Raw genomic sequence first — 13,380 nt, 5'->3', positions numbered from 1 at the left:
ACCTAGCAGAGGCAGAAAATATTAAGATGTGGCAAGAATACATAAAAGAAAATTACAAAAAATATCTTAATGACCCAGATAACCACGATGGTGTGATCACTCACCTAAAGCCAGATATCCTAGAATGTGAAGTCAAGTGGGCCTTAGGAAGCATCACTACGAACAAAGCTAGTGGAGGAATGGAATTCCAGTTGAGCTATTTCAAATCCTAAAAGATGATGCTGTGAAAGTGCTATACTCAATATGCCAGCAAATTTGGAAAATTCAGCAGTGGCCACAGGACTAGAAAAGGTCAGTTTTTATTCCAATCCAAAACTAGCAGCCCACACAGAAAGAGGAAAATGTGAAAAAATTTTCTTAAATTTAGGAGTTTAAGGAATACATTCACAATATATTGCCAGGAGGAAAAATAGAAGGCTACAAATTGTAGCCTGTATAGTACATGTATGTACAATATAATATTTTTATTTTAAAAATGAAATAGAGAATCAGAGAGGAAAAAAAGAAAAATACTTCATCAGATTTCAGATTTTATTTCTCTGTTTTATTTGGTATATTTTTGCTTTTGTTGTTTTGGGGTTTTTTAATATTTATTTATTTACTTTGACTGCACTGGGTCTTAGTTGGGGCATATGGGATCTTCGCTTTGGCATGTGGACTCTTAGTTGCAGCATCCCGGATCTAGTTCCCCAACCACAAGAATCGAACCTGGGCCCCCTACATTGGGAGTGTGGAGTTTTAGCCACTAAACCACCAGGAAAGTCCCTTGGTTTGTTTTAAGTTAAAACAATTTCAGACTTGCAGAAAAAATGCAAGAATGATTCAAAAACTCTCCTCTACTGTTAACCTCTTTTCCTCATTTACCCTATTATTTCTTTATATATACATATGTGTGTATGACATTTTTTAAATCCTTTGAAAGTCAAGTTCGGTGTCAAGGCAGACATAATGCCATTTGACCTCCAAGTAGTGTAGTGTGTGTCTGAGTCTGTGTTAGTCGCTCAGTTGAGTCTGACTCTTTGCGACCCCATGGACTGAGGACTCTTGAGGTCCTCTGTCCATAAAACTATCCAGGCAAGAATACTGGAGTGGGTAGTCATTCCCTTCTCCAGGGGATCTTCCTGACCCAGGGATCAAACCAAGGTCTCCTGCATTGCAGGCAGATTCTTTACCTGATTATCTAATCAATAGAACTTAGTCATATCTAGCCTGTTATCCCAATAATATCTTTTATTGCAAAAGAAGAAAAATGTTAGGTCCAGATTCCAATTCAGGATTTCACACTGCATTCAATTGTCATGCCTCTTAATTCTCCTTTGCTCTAGAATAGTTCCTTAGTATGTTTTTATTTCTACAACTTGGACATTTTCTGAAAACTACAAGCCAGTCATTCTGTAAAGTGTCCATCAGTTTGGGTTTGTCTGCTATTTTCTCATGGTTAGAGTTACTTTAAGCAGTATTGCAGGAATACCGCAGAAGTGTTGTTGAATCCTTCTTTGTACATCATAGCAAGAGGTAACTGATGTCAATCTGTTCCCACTACTGATGACATTTTTTTATTTTGATTATTTAATTAAAGTGGTATCTACCAACTGAAGAGACACATCTCAAACTTTTCCCTACTACTTTTAACTTCCATTGATAATTTTTGGGTGAAAAATTACTAGACTATTTGTCAAATGGTAACTTTCTAACTCCATAATTTCTTCTAAATTTTAAATTTAATTCTACTATTAGGAGATTTTCTCCTCCCCATTTATTTATTCATTTGTTTACTTATATCAGCATGGACTCATGGATTTCTATTTTATTCAGTGGATTGTAATCTGTTACCATGAATGTTTATTATGATGTTCAGTTGTGCCAGATTTGACCAATGGAACTGTGGTTTTCATTTTGTTCTTAATTTGTCATTTTTTCCAAGTTTTTTGCAATGAACCTAAATTATTTTTGTACCTAAGTGAGAGAAGACTACCTTTTCAAAATGGGAATTAATGGATCTTACACAAATTCTTATGCAATATAGAAGTTCTTATGGTTGGTTATTAAAGTGATTTCTAAGGCCATTTTAACATTAAAACAACTATGATTCTTAGAACATATTGATTTCATTTAAATTTTTCACATTAAAATATTTATAAATGTTTTCTTTTAACAGATTTAATAGTCCAGATATGACAATAGAGCCTAAGTTCAGGCTATGGTTAAGCTCAAAATCAGACAGTTCTTTCCCAATTTCTATCCTTCAAAAGAGTTTAAAGGTAAGGGCAATGTATAACAGATAGTAATATTGACTCTGAAGCACTGTTTGAATGTAAGTTATCTTGTATTCATGATTCTGAATTAAGAGAGTGCTAATTCTAGTATGCTAAATCTTTCCTGTGCTCAGCCTTACATTGTGGACCAGAAAGGATGCACAAGTATAAACAAGATCCCTGTTTTCAAGGGATTGGACAGTTTAAATGTTTGTTTTCTCAGACAAGGATGCTTAGACTTCCAACTCCCATAAATCAGAAAATTTTTCCTTGCCTTTTGCTTCTCTAGCTTCTTCCTGTCTCTGGTCCCCCTAACTCTTTCACAATTTGTTATTAATTCTCTGAAAAGGATCTGGCAAAAACCAGGTTGAAACTATTGACTGAAAAGTCCTATTGAAAAATTATCTGTGACTTCCACTCATTTCCACCATTAAGTTTGAATAAATACTAAGAGTTGGGTCAATTCTGTTAAACAAGTGTCCAGTTGACCAAAAGATGGAGTCCTAATAGCAAAGAAAACTGACCAGTGGCACAGGCAGAGCGCATGGCCAGATGTGGAAACGCATGCACACTTCCAAGTTTAACAGAATTGGTGTGAAGACAGAGGGAATGGGGTGAATGGGCAGTTTCCTGATAGAGTCCCAATCCAGCCTGAGAATAAATCAAGTTTACTCTTGGGAAACAAAGAAACTTCTCCCTGTCCCATGACCCCAGGCTCTTCCCAGACTCCCGGGTGTATTTACCCAAGCCCACAGTACTGAGGCACTTCCCAGCTGCCCTACTCCTGGAGAAGATGGGACATGGATTGGAGAAATCTGCATCTTTTTGTCTGAGACTCAAGAGGGTCCATTTACCTCCCAGGGTCAGGCAGAGTATTACGTCAGACAGCGTTTTATCTTTGTCCATGAGAGAGGGATATGAAAGGTGGCGACAGAGGTAGAACTTCAAGGAACATTTTAAGTGGTCTGTGAATAAATCAATCAGTCTAATCCTTAACTCAGAAATCTCACGTTCCACGGGAAACTCTACTCAATGCTTTGTGGTGACCTATATGGGAAAAGAACCTTAGAAAGGGTGAATGTGTGTGTATATATATAACTGATTCACTTTGCCGTACAGCAAAATCAAACAACATTGTAAATTAACTATACTCCAGTGAAAATTAATTAAAATAAATAAACTCAATTTAAAAAGAAATTTCATGTTCATGTATGAACACACACACATATATCATAGTACTTATCTACACATATTTATACATATCCTACATACATATCCACATAATATGAAGTACACATATATATGTCTATGTGTGTATGTCTATGAAAACTGTGCAAGTAAAGAAACATTTTCAGACCTTTCGGTTTTAGACTTACAGTCAAGCTCTTTAAAAAAAAAAAAAAAAAGCCCTCCAAGTAATTCTCTTCCCACTTCGTATCCTGTACCTCCTCATTTCAGTTTTCCTAGGTAAGAAATCAATCGATTTTCAATGAAAACAGAACACTTTAGTAACACACCAAGCTATTTCTCCTCTTTTTTCATATCACTGAAGATTAGATACTTTTGTTGGTTCCACAAGTTCTGTGTACGATATTTGATGCCCCTTCTCTCTTCTCTCTGCTGTCTTGCCCAGGCCATGCAGCCCTGATTCTGTCACAGCCACTTAGCTGCCATCAAGCATTTAGAATATAGGAATTCTTCACTTTCAACTTTCTAAAATGCTGGGCTTGCCGAGCAAACAGGAGTGTTTTTAATAACATTGTTGTACTTCTTGTTTTAAAGTACGAATTGAAACAATTGGAAATCTGATACAATCCCTTTACAGGAGTTTTCAAATGGGAAAAGAATAACACAAGATTTTTTTATTTGCTACTGAATCTTAAAAAGAGTTATAGTCTTAGCATGTTCTGCTATCAGATATAGTCTTAGCTAGTTCTCCATGTAAGTAAGAGTCCCCCACCCCCACCAGTCCTAATGCCTGTGTCTGTCCTCGCAAGTTGTTTTTACTCACATCTGTTTTAAAGATTGCAGTGGAAAATCCCCAGGGACTGAAAAATAATTTACTTCAGACATTTGGATACAGTGGGAGTGGAGAGGTAACAGAAGAGTTATTTGAAAAACCTGACTGTGGACCATGGTGGAAAAAAATTTTATTCAGCTTGTGTTTCTTCAACGCTCTGATTAATGAAAGAAAAATTTATGGAATATTGGGCTGGAATATTGCATATGCATTTAGTTCTTCAGACTTGGAGGTAAGTCTGGTACTTTATATATAACAACAAGTAAGTAGTGATAAGATACAGAAAGCCTAGTCTGTGTCTACACAAATACTAAATGTTTTTCACGGTACTAAGGTAACAAACTCTGTAACTAGGCGATGAGGGCTGACTAACGTTTAAAACGTTTAAACTAATGTTTAAAAGCATGGAACTGGAAGCCCTCTTTTTAAGAATCAAATCAGAGCTCCTCTGCTTATAGCTGTACAGGATTTACAAGTTATTTGGCAAGCTTACTAACCTGTCTGGGTCTTAGTTTCCTTGGCCAAAAAAGTACCTCTGCCAAAGGGCATTGTTAGAGGCAGACTAGGGACTTCCCTGGTGGTCCGGTGGCTTAATTCTGCACTTCCAGGCAGGGGGCTGGGGGTCAGTCCCTGGTCAGGGACCCAGATCCCACCTGTTGCAACTAAGATCTGTCACAGCCAAATAAGCAAATAATTTTTTTTAAGAAAAATAAGAGCAGGCTAGTCAATACAATGTGAATTGTAAAGCACTTAGAACAGTGCCTGACACATAAAAATCACCACAAAAGTGTTTGTTGTTTCTACTTATTCATTTAAAGCAATAAAAATTACATTGACCCATTGTAGGTGGGAAATTTTAGCTGAAGAGTCTTCACTATTCTTTATATAGAACTCTTTATTTGTGTTTAATATTGCAAACTATTTTTTTTTTAATTTACAATGTTGTGTTAGTATCTGGTGTATAGGCTCAGTGATTCTCTTTTTCATATTCTTTCCCATATGACTTATCACCAGATATTGAATATAGTTCCCTGTGCTATATAGTAGGACTCTATTGCTTATCCATTCTATATATATAATAGTTCGCATCTGCTAGTTCCAAACCCCCAGTCCAACTCTCCATTGCTTCCCCTGTTTGGCAGCCACAAGCCTGTTCTTTATTTCTGTGAGTCTGTTTCAGAGATAAGTTCATTTGTGTCATATTCTAGATTCCACCGGAGAAGGCACTGGCGACCCACTCCAGTACACTTGCCTGGAAAATCCCATGGATGGAGGAGCCTGGTAGGCTGCAGTCCATGGGGTTGCTGAGAGTCAGACACGACTGAGAGACTTCACTTTCACTTTTCACTTTCATGCACTGAAGGAAATGGCAACCCACTCCAGTATTCTTGCCTGGAGAATCCCAGGGACAGGGGAGCCTGGTGGGCTGCCGTCTATGAGGTCGCACAGAGTCGGACACGACTGACGCGACTTAGCAGCAGCAGCAGCTAGATTCCACACATAAGTGATATCATATGGCATTTGTATTTCTAACTTACTTTGCTTAGTATGATAATCTCTAGTTCCATCCATGTTGCTACAAATGGCATTTTTCATCCTTTTTTATGGCTGAGTAATATTCCGTTCATCGGTCAGTGGATATTTAGGTTGTTTCCATGTCTTGGCTATTATAAATAGCACTGCTATGAACGTTGGGATGTGTATATCTTTTCAAATAATAGTTTTGTTGAGATACGTGCCCAGGAATGGGATTTCTGGGTCATATGGCAACTCTCCTTTTAGTTTTTTGGGGAACCTCCACACACTGCCTTGATTCCCCATACATCCTATTTGGTTCAGTTTCTCTGGAGAACACTGCCAAATACAACAAGGGGAATACTGATTAAAACCACAATAAGATACCACCTTTCAGTACAACGGTGACTAAAATGAACAAACAGAAATGTAGAGAAGTAGGCACTGTCTCATACACCTAATTTAATTGTTACTAACTTTCCAGAAGACAACTTGATAATATATTTTGAAAGCCTTTAAAGAATTCCTGTTACTACTGATATAGATGAAGATAGTCACATTTATAAGATTGATTGCCAAAACTGGGTTATAACAGAACATGTATAGTATGATCTCATTTCTGCACATATATTTAGAGTGTATGTTTATTTCAGTATACACTAAACCATCTGCAAGGGAAACAAATGGTAGGACTGCGGAGGGCAAGGTGTTGGCAAGGTATTTTGTCATGCAAAGAACTTGGGGTGAAAGGCAACAGCTTTACTTGGCACAGGCTGGAGTTTATGGGATACTGCTGTCCTTTCGGCATTTGGCAGAGAGGCTTGCTTAAGCCAGAAGCAGCTGGTTACATCGTGGCACCGCTCTCCAAAAGAAGTAGTCTTTCCCTCCTTTGTTCTCCCCTTTCATGTGGCAAGTGTGAGAGCATTCTTCAAAGAAACAGACCACCTGGGTGCCAGGATGTCTGAGTCTGGGTACCTGATGTTTAAGCAGTTGTCTAGAAATGCCAAATGTTAACACCTTGAAACTGTGGGAAATTGGATTCCTGCATAGCCTCTCTCATTAAGTGGAAACTTCTGGTTCAGTGGGAAGTTGAGTTTGGACACAGCTTCTCCCACTAGGGGGAGTTTCAGGCCCAGTCAGCTCCCTGTCAGGCAACTTCGAGTTTCCTCAGTGGACTGACAACTGACTGATGCTACCTGCCAGCCCATAGGACTAAACATCAATATATTTTCCACCACATGTAGGGCTACCACCACTTTAAGCTCCCCAAAGTCTGGACCTGAGCCACAATGACAAGACCAAGAAAAATAACATATCAACAAGATCCAGCAGCCAAAGAGAGAAAGAACACAAGAAATAGAACAGAAAATTATAAGAGCCCATAAGGATACAAAAGTACATACACATTTTACACACATGATTTTTTGTTACATGAGCACATATCAAAGAATTTTTAACTCATTGATAAAAGAATCAGCAGGATGGTAAAACTGATTTTTAAAAGTATTTGTTATTTAATCGCTAAGTCGTGTCCAACTCTTACAAGTTGGACAAGGACTGTAGCCCACCAGGCTCGTCTGTCCATGAAATTCTCCAGGCAAGCATACTAGAATGGGTTGCCATTTCCTTCTCCAGAGGATCTTGCTGACCCAGGGATCAAACTGCATGTCTCCTGCATTGCAGACAGATTCTTTACCGCTGTGCCACCAGGGTCCTTTTAAAAGTATAGGATTACAGGAAAAGGAGCTCAGAAAAGGGTGAGGGAAACAGGAAAACTTTTTCTTCTCTTTCACTGCAGCAGTTGCAGGTTAAACAGCTGCATGGATGCCTTTGAGGGTATTTTCTCAACATGCAGATGTGAGTTTGGGATGTAACATCCCTGGAGAAGACGCAGAGCAGGAGGAAGAAGAGGAGGAAATGGCAGCTTCTCGGCAGGCCTTGTGGTCTCTAAGCCAGACCTGATCACCTTTCTGGAGCAAATGAAGAATCCCTGGGATGTAAGGAGACTGGAGATGCCAGCCATATATACAGCTGTGTCTTCTCACAACACCCGTGCTCTGATGTCAAAGAATCCAAGGTTAGAAAATTTAATCCAAAAGGCAAACCTAGGAACATATGAAAGAGCTCACCTTGGAAATGAACATTTAATGAAAGACCAGGAATATACGGGGGTCTGTGAAAGACCTAGAATATGTTTATATGGACATAAAGGAACTGAGACAGTTTCACATGACGCAGACATGACTGCCAAAAGAAATGAGCAATGTGAGTCAAATTGGGGAAAACACCCATTTCAGTTATCAACATCTGCAGAGAAGCGTACCTTTTAAAGCAAAGGCTTAAATCATTTTTTGAAACATACACGTTCTCTGAAGGGGAATGTGGAAAATCTTGAAAGTCATCCAGTCTCTACTGCAAATACTCATTCAAACCACTCTGAACACAGGCTTTGATTACATATACATTCAAGCACATCTGAAAACCAGAAATTTTAAAATGATGGGGAAAACTCACATTTATAATCAATTTGAGGGATCTGTGAGCAAGGGGTCATTATTCTTCCACCAACGGACAGTTTCTCTCTGTTCCAAAATGTGTAATGTTGATAATAATGGAAAAGAGTTAATCCCACCATCATTGTTCAATACAAATCATGATACAGTTAATACGTTAATACGGTTAATAGGGAACAACTTCTCACATGTAATAACACGAGTCAGGCCTTAAGTAAGAGATCTACCCCCAATAATTGCAATAATATTTACGATGGAGTGAGAAGCTATTCATGAAATGAAACTGGGTCTAAAACTGAACAAGACTCTAACCCTATGAAACATCAGGGACCTCAATCTTCAGACAAAGATTCTAAAAATAGTACATGTAGGAATATCTTTTATCAAACATCAGGTCTTCCACTAAAGAAGAGTACACATACAGGAGAGAAGACTTATAATTGTGAATATAGTGATATTTCTTATCAGTCTTCAAATCTTACTCAACAGCAGATTATTCAGGATCCGCAGAAAAGTTACAAGTGTAAGAAATGTGAGAAAGCCTTTACTAACTCATCCAGTCTAAGTAGACACAGGAAAATTCATTCAGGATGGAAACCTTTCAAAGGTACAGAATGTAGCAATGCCTCTAATCAGAATTCAAAGCTTAGTCAAGATTGGCAAATCCACACTGGCAAGAAACCTTATGAATGTAAGGAATGTGGAAAAGCATTTATGTCTTGCTCAAATCTTAGTCAACATCAGCGAATTCATATGGGGGAGAAGCATTATAAATGTACAAAGTGTGGCAAAGCCTTTAATTAGAACTCAAAGCTTACTCAACATCAGCAAATCCATACAGAGCAGAAACCTTACAAATGTAAGGAAAGTGGCAAAGCCACTTTTAGGTGTTCACATTTCAGTCTGCATCAGCAAGTTCACGCTAGGGAGACACCAAACAAATGTAAAGAATGTGGCAAAGTGTTTCCTTGTAGCTCATGTCTTACTCAACATCAGATAATTCATATGCAGCAGAAATCACACAAATGTATGAAGTGTGGCAAAGCCTTTAATCAGAAGTCAAATCTTACTCAACACCAGAGAATTCATACTGGAGAGAAGCCTTATAAATGTAAGGATTGTGGCAAAGACTTTAGCCAGGGCTCAGGCCTCATGTACCATCAGAGAGTTCATACTGGAGAGAAGCCTTATAAATGTAAGGATTGTGGCAAAGCATTTAGACAGCACTCATGTCTTACTAAACATCAAGTAATCCATACTGGAGAGAAATCTTATAAATGTAAAAAATGCGGAAAAGCCTTCAGTCACTCCTCAACTCTTACTAAACACCAGCGAATTCATACTGGAGAGAAACCTTATAAATGTACAGAATGTGGAAAAGCCTTCGGTCACCACTCAAGTCTTATTCAACACCAGCGAATTCATACTGGAGAGAAACCTTACAAATGTTAAAGAATGTGGAAAAGCCTTTATCAAGAACTCACATCTTACTCAACATCAGAGAATTCATACTGGAGGAAAAACCTTATAAATGTAAGGAAAGTGGCAAAGGCTTTAATCAGAGCTCTCACCTTACTAAACATCAGAAAGCACGTACTGGAGAGAAACTCTAGTAATAAAATAAGTGATGGAAGAGGTTTGTCCTAAACATACACTTCAGAAAATACAGGACCATTTATTTAAGAAAGATAAGAAATGACACAAAACAATGTAGAAAAGTATTTAATGAAAATTAAATCTAAATAAATACCAGAAATTGCACACTAAAAAAAGTGAAAGTTGCTCAGTCGTGTCCATCTCTTTGCAACCTCATGAACTGTGTCCATGGAATTCTCCAGACCAGAATACTGGAGTGGGAGGCGGATTCTTTACCAACTGAGCTATCAGGGAAGCCCACACACTAGAAACCATTTCATCAATCCTGTTTTCTGAAGTTCTCTTCAGGAGAAGTATTGTAGATAGTAATCCATAGTTAAAACAGATAGAAAATTGATATGTTAGTATGGATCACAAGATGAAGGGTTGGTATTTAGAAATATACAATTATTAGCAGTGTATCTTTGTATTGACACGATTTGTGATTATTTGAAAACCAAGATATGTTATTCAATACTCAAATTACTCCATGCTGCTATGCCTCATTTTTAGTGTGTATGCAAAATTATGTTTTTGATGATTGCTACTCAAAGATGAGACAAGGCCTTCTATCCTAGAGAGAAATCATTTATATTTATTCTCCATTAGGAGATTAAGGACACAGTGATGTAGCATGTACACTGAACATTTAAATGGAGGTGTTAGTCATTCATGTTGTATCTTTATAACATCAACAGATGTCATGAAATATATTTGAACATGTTTCAAATAAAGATACCTCTGATACCCTAGAAATGTATGGAAACCCTTCTCAGAAAAGTCATGTAATTAGTGTACATCTTGTTTCATTCGTAAATAATTAGCCTCCACTTTGTAACTGTAGAAATCACAGTTCTGAGATCATTGTATCAGAGAAATGAATATCATTGTTTATGCTTGTAATCTGTATTTAATCAGTTACACAGTGGATTGGAAAAGGTTTTATTCTGACTTTGTGTGATATTACATGTTAATAAAACTGATGGTTTCTTGTGATTAAAAAAAGTATAGAATTACAGAAATATTTAGAATTATTTAAACAATTATAATGAAATATGATTATCAAATTACATATAAAACTGCTAAATGCCATACAGGCAATAAAATTGTAACCTTGGGGTTATAATTTTCTTTATGAGCCAGAAACCATTTGTATTTCTACAAGACAAAATTTCATTTGCATCGTTATCAGAAAGAAACAGATACAGGGCCAACAGTTTCCTATAAGTTAGCCTATACTTGTACAGAGTTGTAAAGTGCTTTAATCAATAGGAAATAGTAAATCAAAACAAAGGCAGATACTCCTGAAGTATTTGATAATCCTTAAGTGCGCACGTTAGACAATGTTCCAGTATGACATTGAAAAGATATGTGGTCATCCTTTTGCCTTTTTTTCAAATTTTGGAATTTTTATTTGTGTCATTAGCTCAATTTATGATTGTAAATATGATCAATTTATGATCTCCAACGATTATGTATTATCACAAAAAGAAGGTCAGTGTCACTGTGTTTTGACATGATTCATTTACACACGTGTGGAAAGAGGTGTTGATTAGTACATAGGCTCCATGTGCTCTCAACTAACTGAAGTTGTATACACACATCATGATTCTTGAGCTTAAAAAAAGTTAGGTGGTTAGTTAGAGGGAGATGAATTGAAGGGAAAAAATGGTCATGGTTGAGACTTGAGTTAATGGCTAGAAAAAACAGAAGGAATAACTCAGCGCATGTGAAGAAAGTTACAATAAGATGGAAATCATGAGGCACAAATGAAGAAGGCATTTAAAGGGAACACCTAATATTCAAATGATATGAATTCCTGAGGAGAAAATTGAATAGAGAGAAAAAAAAAGAAATAAACTGTTTTATTGTCTCTGAACTGATGAAAGATTTGAGTTTATAGATTGAAAATCCTTACTAATTCAGGCAGAGTTGCCATAAAGACATATTTGGACATAAGCTAGAAAATTCCTGAACTCCAAGCTTCAAAGACAAGTTATAAAAAACAATGATGACAGTTAGACTATAATCTACCATCACTAGCTAGAATAAAGTGGAATAACATCTAGAGAATCTGGGAGACTAAGACTGCGTGCCACAAATCTTATTTTCAGCCAAAATATCATTCACTCTGTCAAAGTAAAGAAACATATTTGCATACAAGCAAGGATTTAGATAATACATAACTAGTGTTCTCTATTTGTGGGAAATGCTTAAGATCTACCCTTTGTACAAATATATCAGAACAGAGACCAAAAATAAAGGAAAATGAAAAGAAATTGAAACTATGGTGAACAGTATATTGTTAAACCTTACAGTAGATTATTAAATGTAAATGTCAATGTATGGCAAAAACCACTACAGTATTGTAAAGTAATTAGCCTCCAACTAATGAAAATAAATGGAAAAAAAAAACAGTTGAGGGTGAGTAGTCTAAGTGATAAATATAGATTATTTAAGAGAAAGAGTCATACAAGAAAAATTCCCTTAATAGTTGTAAGCTGAGTTTTAGTAAGAGTACTAAGCTATAGTTTACTAAACTTTATAGAGTACTAAACTGTAGTAAGAGTACTAAGGTATATCAACAAAACCTAGGAGTTGGAGTGGAGGGAAGCATGTACATGAAGAGTGAAGGAGGAGAGTGAAAAACTTCCAAAGTGTTTATCTGAGGAAAGGAAGAGAGGAGGGAAGTATAAGTTTTCTAAATGTTTCTAGCTTTAACATTAGAGAATGCAGAGGAAAAAATAGGGAAATGGAAAACTTCAATAGGAAAATAATAGACATCTCTTCATTTGAAAAAAGGAATGTTGTTTTAATATGAATTCAAGGAAAGGAAAGGTAACCTGTAATGGAAATGGTGTAATATTTCAATTAATGAAGATCAAAAGGAAAATAAATAACAATTTGATCAACCTATTAAAATGAGGGAGAGAAACAACAAAGTAAACTAATAATGTAAAGTAATACAAAGGGAATATCAGTTTTTTACATTAAATGTAAATGGGTTGCAATCTTTCATTAAAGAGGCAAAATTATTACACTGGGTTACAAAACAAAACTCAGCTTTACAGAGTTTATATGAAAAACCCTTACATCAATGAAAAAGCTTGAAACTACCAAGAAAATAAAAACAGCAAAAAATAGGAATGGTAACATTAATATCAGTCAAGATGGATTTTAAGCTGAAAAAGCACCAAGTAGTAGAGAGAGAAATAGTTTACGAAGATATAACAGCCATGAAAACTTAACTTTTACAGTGCTTTCTCTCAGACATGGTTTGAAGTACTTCATGAATTACCTGAAATCTTACAACATTCCTAAAAACGAGGTATCGTGATCCTCAGTTTACAGTTGAGTACAGAGAGGCTCGGCAATTTGCCTAATGAGTGAGCAGAACAGGCACGACTCGGTCACAGGTGGTCTAGCTTCAGAGTTTGTGCTG

At 36.7% G+C, this 13,380-nt stretch overlaps 1 protein-coding gene and 1 pseudogene across 1 annotated transcript in view; both read left to right on the top strand.

The window, feature by feature from the left end:
- The window catches only part of DNAH14 (dynein axonemal heavy chain 14), a 400,834-nt gene that overhangs the window by 352,337 nt on the left and 35,117 nt on the right, over positions 1-13,380 (top strand). Inside the window, exons 76-77 of the mRNA XM_070474451.1 lie at positions 2,159-2,261; positions 4,280-4,507. Of these exons, the coding sequence (XP_070330552.1) occupies positions 2,159-2,261; positions 4,280-4,507 (331 nt within the window). The remainder of the gene's footprint in view (positions 1-2,158; positions 2,262-4,279; positions 4,508-13,380) is intronic.
- Positions 7,583-9,965, top strand: LOC139037383 (zinc finger protein 420-like; annotated as a pseudogene).

The sequence above is a fragment of the Odocoileus virginianus genome, chromosome 11, assembly GCF_023699985.2.
Source record: "Odocoileus virginianus isolate 20LAN1187 ecotype Illinois chromosome 11, Ovbor_1.2, whole genome shotgun sequence".
Lineage (NCBI taxonomy): Eukaryota > Metazoa > Chordata > Mammalia > Artiodactyla > Cervidae > Odocoileus > Odocoileus virginianus.
Note: the sequence above shows the minus strand (reverse complement) of the source record. Positions and strands in the feature narration are given on the sequence as shown.